Source organism: Manis pentadactyla, chromosome 7 (assembly GCF_030020395.1).
Source record: "Manis pentadactyla isolate mManPen7 chromosome 7, mManPen7.hap1, whole genome shotgun sequence".
In the NCBI taxonomy this organism is placed as follows: Eukaryota; Metazoa; Chordata; class Mammalia; order Pholidota; family Manidae; genus Manis; species Manis pentadactyla.
The window spans coordinates 683,761-700,418 of record NC_080025.1 but is presented as its reverse complement, the minus strand read 5'-3'; the positions used below and the strand labels follow the sequence as shown (position 1 = coordinate 700,418).

General features: G+C 46.2%; 1 protein-coding gene across 5 annotated transcripts in view; it reads right to left on the bottom strand.

The window, feature by feature from the left end:
- The window catches only part of LOC130684399 (disks large-associated protein 2-like), a 386,173-nt gene that overhangs the window by 8,212 nt on the left and 361,303 nt on the right, over positions 1 to 16,658 (bottom strand). For 2 of the 5 annotated variants that reach the window (XM_057505039.1, XM_057505038.1), the window contains one exon: positions 16,257 to 16,322. The exons of the other annotated variants lie outside the window; for them this stretch is intronic. In XM_057505039.1, the coding sequence (XP_057361022.1) occupies positions 16,257 to 16,322 (66 nt within the window). The remainder of the gene's footprint in view (positions 1 to 16,256; positions 16,323 to 16,658) is intronic. 5 annotated transcript variants of the gene reach the window in all.

The following is a 16,658-nucleotide window of genomic DNA, read 5'->3' as shown; positions in this document are numbered from 1 at the left end:
TAGTGGTGCGCCAGGGACACAAGACCAGCACAACCACGAGCAGAGTTCCAGGAGGACACTCTCAACACTTGTTTCTTATCAATACTATCATTCTTGTTGTGACCATTCTAAACTCCCTTGGGCCAGCATTTACAAAGCAGAGGGATTCGGCCTCATTCAGATGGAGCTGAGTGCACCCACCGGGTGCTCCCTCTGGGCTGAGGGTCCAGGCAGGACTGTGGGCAACCCTGACGTGCCAGCGCGCCGTCTTCTCAGGAAGGAAGCCGTCTGCCCCAGCCCCACTCCACAGGCAACACCACACACCTCGGCTCAGGTAGGTTAATGAGCCCCACCCCACCTTTCTCTGCCTACCTACCTACCCTCTGCCCCACCTGCCCCCACCGCACCTGTCGTCCAAGGAGTGCTCCTTACACTTACCCTCACTAACATCCCCTTGCCTGAGTGATGCCACCTGCAATCCTGGGTCAGGGTTGCTGGGATCTCAGGAAGCCACCCACCCTGACCTCCCACAGCTGACCCCAAATGAACACCTGAAGTGACTGTGGGAACGAGGAGGAAAGGTAAGACTCCCCAGTTATTTCCAACCCAACTCTCTTGGTGATCAACCACCTGTCGTGAACACCTGCCAATGACCAGTCCAGGGTATGCTCCAACGCCTTTCCAGGCCCCAGGCTCCACCTGTGCAGGCCAGCTCAGACATGGATGTGTCTTCAGGGAATGGACAGAATTTCAAGGACCCCTAAGAAGCTGGGGCAAGACTCATCACACCTAGGCACATGCCAGGAGCAGAGATCCCAGTGGACTCGGAGCAGGGGGGCATCCCTCCGACGAAGGGCAGCAAAGGGCTCTTGTTTGTATGGTCTCACAGTAAATAGCCTCTGAATCCAGAAGCCAAGACTCCTTTACCTCCAAGAGCTTTCCTGTTGCTGCTCAAGGTGCTGGCCATCCATTGGCAGTGGCCATCCCATAGCTTCTCAGACCCTGCCTTTCTCAACAGCCAAATTATAACTAGAGCACTTTAATATGTGAGGATGGGCTATTTTAGATTACATTATTTTTAATATAATTAACAGCAAGTTTTCAAAGGAAATTCAATATTCAACTGATAAATAGCAAAACTGTGTGCTGTGATCTAGACTTTACAGCAGCATTAAGCTGTCATCCTATTATTGTTTGCTTTATTTTCCATTAGCATGTAATTTAATACAATTCTAATCTTCCTTCATACTAGAAGGCAAGCCCATTATTGCTCTACTCACGTTTCCTATTTCTGCTTAATGTTTAGCCTAGAAGCTATGTTATGAATGTGGTTACATAAAAGAACAGAAGACAAGATAACAGTTTAACTGAAATGAATTAAATTTGATTGTGCAGCACACTGATAACGTGTCCTCATTTTCACTGTACCACACTGAAAGCCCTGGTGTGTGCACGGAAACTTGAGCACTACCTCTTAAACACAATACCATGATAACAACATCCAGGACTGCGATGTTCGCAAATAGTGGCAATGCTGGCATGTATCGCAGGGACTTGCGCTGCTGTTTCCACATGTCCATGTAACATACAGTGAATACTGGGGGCTGGCAATGCCTCCTGTGGCAGTGGGGTAACGGACACAGAGCATGGGGGCCCCCTCGCTTCCTCAATGCCAGCTACTCAAGACACCACTTTTTGTTATGGGGCAAGCAAAAACAATTATTGTCATTATTCATTACCTGTCTCCTCACATTCACACTATGGTGGAAAGGCACATTACTTTTGGATTTTAGGAGACGGCCGGCCTGCTCATTCTAAAAGTGTCTCTGAGTGTAGGATAAAAACTAGAAGCACACTGACACAGAGTGTCCTGTGCTGAGCCCCACACTTACTCCTGCCCAGGGCTCAGGGGGTGCTCATCCCCAGGGCAGGCCAGGAACGCTGGGCTGGGAGGGCAGGCACAGGGGCTCCTGGGGTCCTGCAGAGATGCACATGCACCCTGGCATCAGAGCTCCAGGTGGCTGTGAGCACCAGGCTGCCAGGGATGCGAAGGGGTGTGTGCGGCCCCACAGGCCCTTTCCCGGTAAACCAGCTCATGGCCCTGCACCAAGCACTGGCCTGAGCTGTCCAGACGGGCTGTGTCCCAGGTGCCTGGGAAGGCATGGACCCACCTCGCCCCACCGACGAGAGGTAGGGCCATGCACCAGCAGCCCTCCCTGCTGGCTGGGACTCTGGGAGGCCCCCTGCCCCGGGGGAAACTCACTTGGTCTCCTCTGCCTGAGCTCACTTAGGCCAAGTTATCTGCCTGCGCTTTCTCCTGATCTTACCTGCAGTGCTCGGTGGGTGGACAAGGCGGGGGCTCCACTGTGCTCTTCCCTCCTGCGTCCACCTTAAAAGGAAAGTCCCTGACAGACGTGGAAGCCTGCAACAAACTCTCACAGGACAAAACTGAACCACAGAATCTATAAGCTAGGCCGTGGAGTTGCTTGCTAAGTAAAAAAATGGTATATTCTGCTATAATGTATTTTTCCCAAACTAGTTAGACTTACAATGTTTCTTCAGGAACTATAGTGGGGCCTTGTTCAAAACTGAGCTGGCACTGGTCCCTGCCATGGCTGGGCTCCCCTTCTCTGCCGCCTTGTCCTCCCACCTACCCTCCCCCCCGCCTCCCCTGAGTGGCACCATCTCCCTTGCTTCTCCTGAAACTCCCCCTGCCCTGCTACCCACCTTGCCATCTGTGGGAACCTTGCAGCACAAGTGCAGATCAGGGGACACAGTAGGAAGTGCTATGTGAACCTCTTCCTGTTATCAGGTGAAGGTATGAGAGGTGTGGCCCACTGTATGTCCAAGGAACCCAAATAAAGCCCATTAAAAAAAAATTTCCTCAAACTTTATCCAAAAAAACACAAGATTTTTATGCTGACAACTACAGAACATGGTTGAAAGAGATTAGTGATACTCTAAATAAATGGAAAGACATCCCATATTCATGGGGAGAAGACTTAAAATGGTTACAATGGACATGCTCCTCAGATTGTTCTACACATTCGGCACCATCTCTATCAGAATTGCAGCTGGCTTCTTTGTAGAAATTCAAAAGCTGATCTTAAAATTCATATGGACATAAAAAGAAAACTAAATATAAAGCCAGCAGAAGGAAGGAAATAATAAAGCTCAGAGCAGAGATATATGAAATAGAGAAAAGATACAATAGAGATAATCAATGAAATAAAAAGTTGGTTCTTTGAAATGATCAATAAAATGGACAAACTTCCAGCTAGACTGAAAAGAAGAAAAGATAACATTCAAATTACTAATGCCAGACATAAAAGTGGGGACTTATTATTGACTTTATATAAATAAAAAGGATTATAATACTATGAATACTTGTACACTAATAAACAGTAACCTAGATGAGATGGACAATTAACAGAAACACTTCCAGAAGAAACAGAGAGTCTGAACAGATCTATTAGTGTAAGGAGACTGAATCAGTAACCAAAAGCCCCCTAACAAAGAAAATCCCAGGGCCAGGTGGTTTGAGGGAGAATTCTACACAACACTTGCAGAAGGATTCATACCAACGTTCCTCACACTTCCCAGGTCTATGAGGAGCATCACCCTTGGCATCAAGGCCAGATAAAGACACACAAGAAAGGACCATTACAGACCAGTATCCCTGCTGAAGATAGATACAAAAATCCTCAGCAAACATAGCAAAGGAAATCTGGTGGCATAGTGTATGGTCCTACACTACGGCCAAGTGTGTGTCCCAGGAATGCAAAGGTGGTTCAACAGAAAAATCAATCAGTATATTACAGCGTATCAATAGGGTGATGAGAGGTGACTTTTGGCTTTATGAGTAATGGGATTAGGTTTACAACTGGCAACAACTTACTTTCGTGCTTTGGGAACTATTGCTTTTGAGTGACAGACTAAACATCTGTTTAAAAGCTACTTCTTTGGCCCATAAAAAAGAAGTCATTGGTAATTAAGTCCATTAAGTTGTAGTGGAATGAAATTCTGAAAAAGCACCAGAAGAGTTGAATCTCTTATTACATGAGGATGTTTATAAATTAGTATGACCATTTGGGAAATAAATTAGGCAGGATCTTAGAAGCCATGAAGATACTTATTCCCTCTAGCCAGGTAATTAGAGTTACAGTATTCTGTATAGAGAACAACTTAAGTAAGAACTGATTTGGCCAAGGGCGTTTCTAGCAGTGCTAGAAAACCAACCTCAAACTTCCTTGTTTTTCATGTGCTAACATGTCCCAATGAGGATTTAATTTGATTTTATAAATATAAATGAGAAATTAAGGTCCATTTTCAAAAGTAAAATTAAATATGAAGCGAGAGAGAGCAGGGCTGATGCCAGAGCTGGGCTGAGGCTCCTGGGGGGGCACGGGACCGCCTGTGAGCCAGGGCCCATTCTCATGCCCAAGCAGGGAGAGGGGCCCAGACTTCAGCTCTCTGTGCGCTGAAGGTGCAGGAGCTCGCCAGAAAATGCAACTTCAAAATCAAAAGAGACTTTTTCCCTCCATGTCCTCTTAGAGAATTAATTTTTCCAGGTTTACTGAGATATAATTGACATAGAACATTGTGTAAGTTTAAGGCATATACTGTCAAGGTCTATGTATACGTATAGATTGTGAAATCTTACCACAGTTAGGCTCGTGAACACCTCACCCAGTTCCCATTTGTGTTGTCACAGTGAGGACATTAAATCTCTGCTCTCAGAGTGACACTGAGCTCTGGTGCAGTATCGTTAACCACAGGCACCGTGCTGCGCCTCGGATCTGGAACGTGTTCGCCTATACAGCTGCTGACTGGTGTCTCCTTATCTCTCTCACCCCTTAAAGAATATTAAAATAAAAGAAAGGGAAGAAACACCCTAAATACTAACATCCTTAATATTTAAAGAATTCATGAAGGTAAGGAAAATATTTCCTTGAAAGGAAACTAGCAGGTAAAATGAACATAATTTCAAAGGCACAAAAATACAAATTACTAACAAAAATTTTTTACCTCATTGATAATCAAAACCACCAAACTACACAAATAAAATCTCCTTGAGGAATAGATCCATTTACCACATTTCTTCACCTCGAAATTTATCCTAGAAAATGATAGGACAAAGACAGTAAGATGGGTTCATCTCCTATCACCTTTCTGAAATCTGTCCTTGGACAAGAGTGTGAATGCTTGTGCACGCACGCGTGCGCACACACACACACACACACCAGTTTCTCTAATCATCCACGTATACTTAACCATCACTGAAACAATTTTAATCAATTGCCCGTTTTTTATTTTGTGAAGGGAGGCAGGGTGAGGAATTTAAGTTGATTTCAAAAACAAACTTAAAAAAACAAAAAATAAAATTTCATTACATCAAGGGCAAAGCAGAGTTCTGGAACACATGTGGGGACTTCATGGTTTCTCAACATTTACTAAACAAAACATTGGAATAAACTTTCAAGGTGAATAGTGTTAGAAGACAAATGGAAATTTTACCCCTGAGCAATTATGTTAGGAACCCAAAGATGTTCTTTAAAGTGTGAATTTTTCTACTGAGTTCCCAGCTGACCAGGGCACGCGGTTCCCTGTGCCTGTGCTGGGGCTGCTGTGCTGGGAGGGGTGTCCCGCCCAGTGAGGTCACGTTAGCCATGGTCCTAACGATTTTACACTGGACAGGGGGTTACTGGGCTTCTTTACTGTCTGTTCAAGGCACAATGATTTGCCAACATCTCAACCATTATTATTATTTTTATTAAAGTATCATTGGTATACAATCTTATGAAGGTTTCACATGAGCAACATTGTGGTTTCAACATTCACCCATATTAACAAGTCCCCCACACCCCATTACAGTCACCGTCTATCAGTGTAATGATGCTATAGAGTCACTACTTGTCTTCTCCGTGCTGGACTGCCTTCCTCATGCCCCCACTACATTATGTGTGCTGATCATAATGCCCCTCAAACCCCTTCTCCCTCCCTCCCACTCACCCTTTGCAAACCCCTCCCTTTGGTAACCACTAGTCCATTCTTGGGTTCTCTGAGTCTGCTGCTGTTTTGTTCCTTCAGTTTTGCTTTGCTGCTATATCCCACAAATAAGTGAAATCATGTGGTACTTGTCTTTCTTCACCTGGGTCATCACACTGAGCATAATACCCTCTAGCTCCATCCATGTTGTTGCAAATGGTAGGATTTGTTTTCTTTTTAGAGCTGAATAATATTCCCTGGTGTGTGTGTATTGCCTCTTCTTTACCCATTCATCTATTGATGGACACTTAGGTTCCATATGTCTTTTTGAATCAGGTATCTTGTTTTCTTCAGGTAAATTCCTAGAAGTGGAATTCCTGGGTCAAATAGTATTTATATTTTTAGTTTTTTTGAGGAACCTCCATATTGTTTACCACAATGGTTGAACTAGTTTACATTCCCACCAGCAGTGTTGGAGGGTTCCCCTTCTGCATCCTCACCAGCATTTGTGGTTCTTTGTCTTTTGGATGTTGGCCATCCTAACTGGGGTGAGTTTATATCTCACTGTGGTTTTAATTTGCATTTACTGATAATTAGTGATGTGGAACATCTTTTCATGTGCCTATTGGCCATCTGAATTTCTTTTTTGGAGAAGTTTCTGTTCAGATCCTCTGCCCATTTTTTAATTGGGTTATTTGCTTTTTGGGTGTTGAGACATGTGGGTTCTTAATGTATTTTGGATGTTAACCCCTTGATGGCTATGTCGTTTACAAATATATTCTCCCATACTGTAGGATGCTTTTTTGTTCTACTGATGGTGTCCTTTGCTGTACAGAAGCTTTTTAGCTTGATGTAGTCCTATTTGTTCATTTTTGCTTTTGTTTCCCTTGCCCAAGGAAATGTGTTCAGAAAAAAGATGTTCATATTCAAGAGATTTTTGCCTATGTTTTCTTCTAAGAGTTTTATGGTTTCATGACTTACATTCAGGCCTTTGATCCATTTCAAGTTTACCTTTGTGGATGGAGTTACTGATCCAGTTTCATTCTCTTACATGTAGCTGTCCAGTTTTGCCAATAGCAGTTGTTGAAGAGGCTGACATTTCCCCATTGTGTATCCATGGCTCCTTTATCGTATATTAATTAGCCATGTATTTGTGGGTTTATATCTCAGCTCTCTGTTCTGTTCCATTGATCTATGGGTCTGTTCTTATGCCAGTACCAAATTGTCTTGATTACCATGACCATTATTATTTTTAAATGTTCACCATGCCAGCACGGGTCTGCAATTGTCAGCAACCTGAGTCCCTGCCTTACTTTTGAGAACACCTGGTGTCTAGCTCACTCAGAGAAATAAACATTTTGGAATTCAGTGCTTTTTGTAAATGTAATTTTATCTCAGCATTAGATGAACAATCTGGGCTCTAAACTGTCATGTTCTTCCAAAGCCTGTGGTTCATTTCATGGGCCATCATTGGGAAAATGAATGGAGTGGAGGAAATAACAAAAATTATATTTTCCACCATTGTAGTATTATGAAAATCAGGGAAGTAAAATCACATAAACATTTGAAGAAATACTGAAAAACAATAAGGAAGAAAGTGTGATTAAAAAGTGTGTAAAAGTTCTTATTTTTCTCTTAGCACCAATACTTATTTGCCTGGAAGCCACCAAGGAAATTCAAGCTCCTGTCTGCTTTCCTGAGTGTGACTAAGTCTTGCCTTCGTCCTGAGATGGCAGGATACCCCCCTCTGTTTTCTGCCTCCTTTTTTGGCTCCATCTGTATCTGGGCAAGAAGCCAGAGATGTTTTCTGTCATCTCTCCAGAAGTTCACCTCACCTCACTCAGCTGCTCAGAGGGCAAAGTATCTGCCCAGGCCTCTCCTTAATCAATTAGTGTAACCAACATATCAACGAGCTAAAGAAGAAGAGTCATACGATCATATCAATAGATGCAGAGAAAGAATTTGACAAAATGCAACACCTGCTTATGATTAAAAAGGCTAAGCAAACTAGGAATAGAAGAAAACTTTCTCAACTTGATAAAAAATATTGACCCAAAACCTGCAGTTAACATTGTACTTGATGATGAGGAACTAGATGTTTTCCTGATAAGATCAGAAACAAGGCAAGGATGTCCCTTTATCTCTCCTGTATTCAGTGTCATACTGGAAGTCCTAGCTAATGCAATAAGACAAGAAAAGGAAAAGGTATGCAGATTGGGAAGAGGGAAATAAAGCTCTTGTTGTTCATCGATGACTTGAGTTTCTATGTAAAGAATCCCAAAGAATCAATAAAAAATTTCCTGGAAATGATAAGTGATTAGAAAGCAAGGTTGCAGGATGCAAGGTCAATATGCAATAGTTAACTGCTTTCTTAAAAGTGGAACAAGTGATTGGATTTTAAAATTAAAAGCACGAAACCATTTACACTGCACCGAAAAACTGAAATATGTATACAGCTACTAAAATACATATGAGCTCTATATGAGTAGAGCTATAAAATTCTGATGAAAGGAATCAAAGAAGATCTAAAGAAGGAAGAGATATTCCATGTGTAAGGAGAACAATATTGTTAAGATGTCAGTTCTTGCCTATTTAATCTATAGATTCAATGCAATCCTAATAGAAATCCTGTTATTTTGTGGATACTGACAAACTTACGCATTATAAAGTTTATATGGGGAGGCTGAAGACTTGTGTAGCCAACTCAGTATTGTAAGAGAAGAACCAACTGCCTGACATCAAGTTTCAGGACAAAGCCACAGTCACTGGAACCGTGCAGTGCTGGTGAGGGAACAGATAATGAGACAGTGAAACAGGATGCAGAGACCAGGAGCAGATCTACATAAATGCAGCCAGTCATTGTTTGACAAAACAGTGCAGGAAGTTCAAGAGACAAAGGATAGTTTTTGGTGTTTTAAATGGTGCTGGAATAACCAGCCATTCTCCTGTGAAAGAAGCAGCAGTGGATTTGGAGATACACCTTACATCCTTCACCAAATTTAGCTGAGGCTGAGTGAAACAGCCTAAATGTAAAGTGCAAAACCATAAAGCTCTTAGAAGATGACAGGAGATAATCTAGGTGACCTTGTGTGACAACGAGCTTTCAGACATGACACCAAACGATTCGTGAAAGAAAAACTGAGTAAATTTAATTAAAAATAAAAATTTTTTCCTAATTCCCCAAACTTGGAAGGAACCAAGATGTCCTTTAGTAGGTGATGGATAAACAAGTTATGTGCATCCATACAGGGGCTTATTTCCAGTACGTGAAAAAAGAAATGGGTTTTCAAGCCACAAATAGACATGGAAGAACCTTAAATGCACATCAGTGATGTACTAGGGGGTCCCTGGACACTGCAGTGAGGGTTCACTTTGCTAAATAGCTGGGGATCACTTAGTTCTGTTAAGCATATGCACACATACACATACATGTATATGTGTGTGTATGCATGCACAGTTACATATGTACATATGTCTGTCTGATACACACAGTTAGAAGTATTTTTCTACAGTCAAAAAAGATGACTAGAATGGAAATGTCCAGCATTGGCCTAATTAGGTTCTCAGAACCACTGTGAAATTTACATGTTATGACAATATGTGGAAACTGAGAAAACCAAGTCCCAAAGATTCATGGATTTACTTAAATCCATAGTAAATGGAGGGGAGAAATCAAGTTTCACTTTTCTGTCCCTATAGCCACTAGGAACACTAGAGCTGCAGGGAGATGAGGGCCCAAACCACAGCCGGCCAGCTCCTCAAAGGTTTGACAAGTAACTCGACTGAGGAAGAAAGTCAATTTCTTCATGGGAAAATAGGGTAGTAGCCACACCCGTTTTCTCATGAGCTCTGGTCTTGCAAAATGTCCATTAGCTGTATCCCCAAACCTTATGTCTGTGCCGCCCAAAAGCGTAGCATGTAATTTGCCTTTTCCCTTTAGAATGTGTATTTAAGGTCCATTTTTAACTTATACTTAGTTGGCCACAGCCAAAGAACAGATGATTTGGAGCTATAAGCAGACAAAACCCCTCAGAAGAGCTGATACACTACGTCCTGTGAGGAGGAAGCAGACAGATCTCATTACAACCAGAATGCAATTTGGGAACAGCAGCCACTCCCGCTCAGGCTGAGTATCAGCAAATCTGATTTTGCATCCAAATGGAAGACTAAGTGGCACAGACATGTCACATAACTCAAGAACATGGCAGACAACATTCCGGACACACCCAAGGACTGCTCCTACGAGCTCCGTCTCAGACACCCAGACTCCACCATCGGGCAGAGGCCACAGTTCTTATCACTCCTCGATTCTCCTACACACGCCATTTCAGTCTGCCCGTCTGCCCTGCATGAGATTCAGTTAGTGTGTCCTTAGCAGCGACGGGAATTCCTCTGGCTGTGTCCCAGGCACACACAGCACACTGCAGAGCAGCCATCCCAAACCACGTTCTCCGGCTCTCCACCCAGGGCCACATCGTAATACCAAAGACTTATATTTGAAAAAGACACACATATTTAAGGCTCTAATGCCACAGGGAGATGGGCATCGACTCCTGGCAGGTTCCACGGTCCATGGAGCTGCAGTCCTGGGAGTGCTGCCTCTGCCTCATGGGGCCACGTCGGAGACACACAGTCCCAGTGCTGGTGCAGCCACATTTCAGCAGGTGTGCGCCGAGGGGTCCTGTGGCCAGTGGGCACAGACTCAGAACAGAGCACCTTAACATTTCTGCAGAAGAGAGGCCCCTTCACATTCTACTTCCTTGAATTGGCACAGGCTTGGTGTCAGAAGGCTGGTGTTTCTCGGGGCCGGGGGTGGATGTGCTGTGAGACACTGGGTGGACAGGTGGGGGCTCGGTGGGGGCAGGAGCCTCCATGCTCCCTTCCCCATCACCTGGCCCCGGGGTCACCCAGGAGTCCTCACTGACCCTCTCCGTCACTGCCCCTATGTGACCGCTCCAAACCTGCCTTCCCTTCTAGTCCCCAGGTGCTCAGATTCTCTCTCACTTACCGCCCTGCCTAGGATGCCTTGTGTCCCCCAGATTCATAGGCTGAATCCTAACCCCAGTGGGATGATGTCAGGAGGGGGATGATGAGGTCATGGGGCGGAGCCCAGAGTGGAATCAGTGTCCTTAAAATAGAGCCCACATTTCCTTTAATAAACCTGGACTTGGGCACAGGGAAATGATGCAAAGTGCCCAGTCCAAAAGCAAGCACGGGCACCCTCAGGGCCTGCTCCACAGCCCTACACGCCCGGCCGCCGTTCCCAGATGCACCAGAGAGCCGGACGGGGTGTGCAGCTGGCCATGCTCTGGAAGGCATCTTCCTGCAGGTGGCCTCCGAACGTTTTGTTCATGCTCATAATGTGAAAGACATTTTACACTGGCACCCAACACACATACACACATACACCTGATGGCTCCCTAAACAAAACTGCCTTAGTCTGGGTGCTGCACTGTTCTATTTCCTGTTCTGTACATTTTTTTAATTTAACAAATTGTTGGTAAGGATTCTGAATGAATGAAGGCTGCTCTAGACTGACTGCCTGTGTCCCCACATTCACATGTGGACACTGATCCCCACGGTGAAGCCATGAGGAGGGGCCTCTGGACAGTGACGATTAAGGTGGAGACCCCACCTCCCCAGACACGGGGGCTGCGGGCTCCTCAGAACCAGGGGAAGTTGACACTGTCGTGGATAAGCCGCAGCTGCGGCACGGTTACAGCAGCCTGACCGAGGACACAGACAGGCCTGCATGTGCCTGAAGCAGTCAGTGACAATTTACTGTGTGAGAAGGGACCCAACCTGGGGGAAGTCACTATGATTCATTTAGCAGCTCAGAAGCTGTGCAAGTTAAAAATTGGTATTTTAGGAGAAATTGTAGGAATGCATTTGGAAATTTAGGTGCGAAATTCCAATATCCTAACCTCCACTATTAATAGTTATTAAATATTAGTAACTTTAAAACTAATTCTTTTTGTTTGTACAGAAATAAAGTTTTGACATGAAACTGTCAAATGAAACACATCCTTCGGCGCCATCTCCTGCTCGGCATTGGCCCTTCCCGCTGGGCCAGGCCTTCCTCACTTCTCCGCAGCAGGTGACAGCTTCTCGTCACAGGCTGGAGGGGTGCTGTCCCCACCGGCGTCTGGAGCCCACTGGGCAGTGAGGGGCAGCAGGGATGTCTCCGGGCAGCCTGCGGGAGGACAGGGGCAAGAGTGGAGGAGCGCTGGCCGCTGAGGATGCTGTAATGCAGTTACTGTCTGTGCCGAAACGGCATAGCACTGCCTTCTCCATGTCTAGAAACTTCTGGAAGTTTACCTTGAGGAAATAAGTTACAGTGTTCCATGCTTACAAGATGGCCAGGGGTCTTGGTGCAAGGACACAACAAATTTCTAAAAGGGAAGTTCTTTTAAAGTATGTTATGCCTCATGGTGTGGAAGCCTCGAAACGATGCCGGGGAACTGTCCCCCCAGACGAAAACGTGCCCGCTCCGCAGAAGGCTCCAGGCATCTGTGGAACCACTTTGACATGCGCGTGTTGTTCTGACTTACACGTGCACCCATCGTCTTCATATTGTGCCCCAGATCACATGGGCCTGATACTCTTTGACTGATCATTTAATCTGCGTCTTTTTTTTCCCATTTCAGTTTGCAATTGACTTACTAGTACAAAATTTGGGTCAATATGACAGTCCTTATAAATGCTTATAAAGTGCCAACTCTTCACAACTGATTAAATATAACATTCAAGAGAATGAAGATAAGGCCTGCTCAGAAGTAGCCTCTCTAATGAGCCACTGACACAAAAATTTCTGGGAGAGCAATTTATTCTAGTGAGTCTGAAGGTGCCCCTCAGTGCCTTTCTTCTGGAAAAAGGGTCTCCTCCTCTTTTGTGGCCGCTGTGAAGGTGCTGCATTAATTCGCTTCTATCACTGCCTTCAGATCAACTTTATGGAAACCTTCCCTGTCTTCCTGCCTTCCAGGGTCATTTTCCTTGTCATAAATTAGTTTCCATACATTGTATAATATGAGTGTCAGAGAATGCAAATGCCCTTTAAATGTAGTGGGATGAATGGGGTGTGGCACTCATTTCTAAAAAGGTGACTTTACTAATTTATCTGTCACTAGAGAAGGTTTTAGTTTGTCAGTGTCCCCCACCTGAGACTGAGGGCACTTTAAAATAGAAAAATGGGCATTTTGAATGGGACCCGAAGCGCATGCACCTTCCCTGAGGGTGGCGCTGGCCGTGGCTGCATGGTGAGCAGGCCACAAGTGCTGGGGTGGAGTGCCACCTCTGTGACTAAGCGTCTCTGACTTTAACTGGGTGCAGTAGCCTGGAGCTCCATAGGGCTGGGGCTGGGAAGCCCCCTGGCTTAACCCCTCCACTCAGAGATGAGGGTCCCAGAAAACTCGATTTGGAGAAGTGAATGTCTGTAATTACAGAGATGCCCCCAGTGTGTTACCCCAAAAGGCTGAAAGTGTGACTTGGGCCTCCCCCTGTGGGCCCACCTCCTCCTGTGCTCCTCTCCCACCTGAAGGTTAACTGCCCTTTCATACCCTCTGCACCCAGGTTCTCATGGCAGGTGCCCATGAGGATCCCAAAGGGAACTTTCAGAGGCCACACGTGCCAACCCTGCTTCAGAGGGGCCACATCAGCATGTCCAGGCGTGGGGACTAGCTGGCAGCATTTTTAACTGCTCCCCAAGTGACATGACTGGTGAGAACCAGGGTTGAGGCCTAATGCATCCATGAATGAGCCAGGAAAGGCCACTGCAGCCGCGGTTGCAGTGTGCACGGCCCTGAGCCTACAACACGGGCTGTCCTGCCTCACGGGCGTCTGGCGTCCGGGCTCCTGCTTCCCGCCATTGTGCCCCCCCCCACTGCCTTCACCCACCACTCCCAGTGGAAACCAGATGACATGGGGGCACCCTACAGCCACGGTCACCGATCCTCTGCTGCTTCCTGCCCAAGAGCTCTAACACCTGCCTCCTCCTTCTCCTTGGCATGACCACAGACTGGCATCTCAGGCCCAGACTGTACAAACCACTCACTCAATACCTTCTACCCCTGGGGAGTATGGCAGTTCCTCAAAAAAGAATTCACGAATTACCAAGTGGCCCAGCTGTTCCTTTCCCGAGCTGTTCCTCACCCAAGGTGATCATATGGATCCCACACAGCATGCCCAGAGCAGCCAGAGGCAGGCGCCACCCATGTGTCTGCTGCGGTCGGAGGGGGGGAAAAAAGTGCAGTCCATCTGCGCACTTAAATACCATTCCGCCCGGAAACGGAGGGCATGCTGACACCTGCTGCAACATGGATGGACTGGAGGACACAAACCAGACAGACAGACAGACCCCGCATCTAAAACAGGCAAACTCACAGAAGCAGAGAGAACGATGGTGGGGTGAGCGGTGGGGGAGGGAGCGCTCGGTGGGTGCAGAGTGTACGTCCGGGAAGACAGAGTGAGTTCTGGGGATGGTGGCGGGGATGGTTCACGACACTGAGACTGCATCTCATGCCACTGAATGTACACTTAATAGCTAAAACAACAAATTTTATGTAATGCATATTTTACCACACACACAAAAACCCACTTCCCTCTGTACAATGCAGCCTATAAATCCAACTGTGAGATGCTGACCCCTTGGCCTGACTCTACCACGTGCTATGGAAGGGACGTGACTCCGGCTGGGACTATAGGAAGCTCATGGGCGGCACTGGGCCTGTGCCAGGGTGACCCAGGACCTTGTCTGAGTTTTGTGCCCAGCCTTGGGGCTGCCCCAGGTGAGGCCACACCCAGGGTGCCCAGGGCTGGGAGAGCAGGCGTATCTCCCAGTGGGACCCCCGCTGGCCTGGCCCCACCCGGGCCCTTCCAGAGGGGCCGTGTCAGCAGCCACCCTGCCACCAGTCACAGGCCGAGAGCACACGATCCTAAGGCTGGTGGCACGTCTCCCTCATTGTCACAAGAAAGAAGAGCCACTTACAGACATGGTTGTAATACGAAAACTTTCAGGCCCAGAACCAACACAGGTGAGCTACTCCCAAGTCTCAGTGAGACTCCAGTCCCATGAGTCATTCATGAGAAGCCTCTTCAGACCAGCTTCCTGCCATCACCAGAGTGACATAAAAGGTGACACGTCACTTGCCCCAGAGACAGGCTCATGCCTTTCTAACAAGGAGAAATGATTTTGTTTGCGTATTTCCTAGTTAAGAAAGGCTAGCTTAGAATATCAAGTCAGAAATAAATTTCAAACTTTACCACAGTGGATAATATACTGTCATTCTTTCAGAACTATACCTGTTTTCACAATTTTCAATTGCAAAGCAAACTTTTTCTGGGCTCTCATTTTCTATAAAAGAAATCACAGCTTCATATAAATGGATCCCTTCAATTCTCAGTGGTTTTCTTTGAGCCAATCAAGTGGGTAACAGATTCCCTGGCTAACTTAAATGAAAAAACTGCATTTGAAAAACTCAAATTTAAATGTAAATCAAACATAGGACCCCTAATACAGGCCTCAGTGTTATAAAGCATTCAGCAACTTGAGACAGGGAGCCAGAATTCTTCCAGGTGCGTGACTGAGCAGGTGAGGTGGAGGGCAGAGACCCCAGAGCCTCACATGGGGTCTGTTTGCCCAGTGACTGCTTGATTTGAATTTACCCCACACTTTACTTTCCCCACACAGCACCTGCCCCTCAGTGATGGTGGCCAACCGTGCACTAGCTTTAAGGTCTGTGGAGGCATGAACACAGAACTCGCACATGATTTTAAGTAGCCCTGGGGAAATACCGCACGGCTGTAACCTGGAGCCCCCTCGGCAGAAAGCACATGGTTGGACAGCATCCAGGCCACAGTGGATGCTGGGCTTGCCCAGAGAAATCAGCATTTTATGTTAAATTGCAGAGCTACATGAAAAAAATGTAAATACAAATGCCTTTCCATTCCTTAGATTTACTTAGAGTAAGTCAGTCTCAGTGGGGAAGGAGAACAGCAGTGAGGTGTCACGTGTCAGTTACATCACTAGCTGCTGTACTAATTGATAGTAATGAACTGCCTTAATAGCTAATAGTTAATAGATGATATTGCCTAAACTTCATAATGTTTATGAAACAAGTTTTTTTTTTTTTTAATTTCACTGCATCTTATTTTGTTCTTTTTGGGACATCATGAAGTCTGACGTGTGGGGAACACATTTCTGTGCAAGGTTCACTGGTTTCTGGGGTGCAGTATGACCCTGGTGGGGGCCCACATGTCTAGTCCTCCATGAGCAGGTAGAGTCTGTGCCCTACCGAGATCCTCCTCCGCCGGCCCCGGAAAGCTGATGCCCGGCTGGGCCAGGTCCCCGCCCTCTTCCTCTGCAAAGAGAGAAACAGAGTCACTCTTCAGTACACTCTGGGGCAGACAGCGGTCACACTCTGCACATCTTCAGCACATCCCGGGCATCCACGCTCAAGATGCTTCCTGTTTGCCCAGATGCCACACCCTCCATCTAGCACCCAGAGCCGACACCTGCCAGCCACCCACCATGAGGCCAGCCTGCGGGGCAGGCATGTGCTCGCTGTGCCCGTGGGCCTCGCCCTTCTGACCCAGGCTAGCTAGCCTTTGTCTGCAGAGAAGAGATCTCAGAGAACTTCCCTTGCCTTTATTCCCGGCTCCTCCAGCTAGTGGAGCCCCACCTGAATGCTGACCAG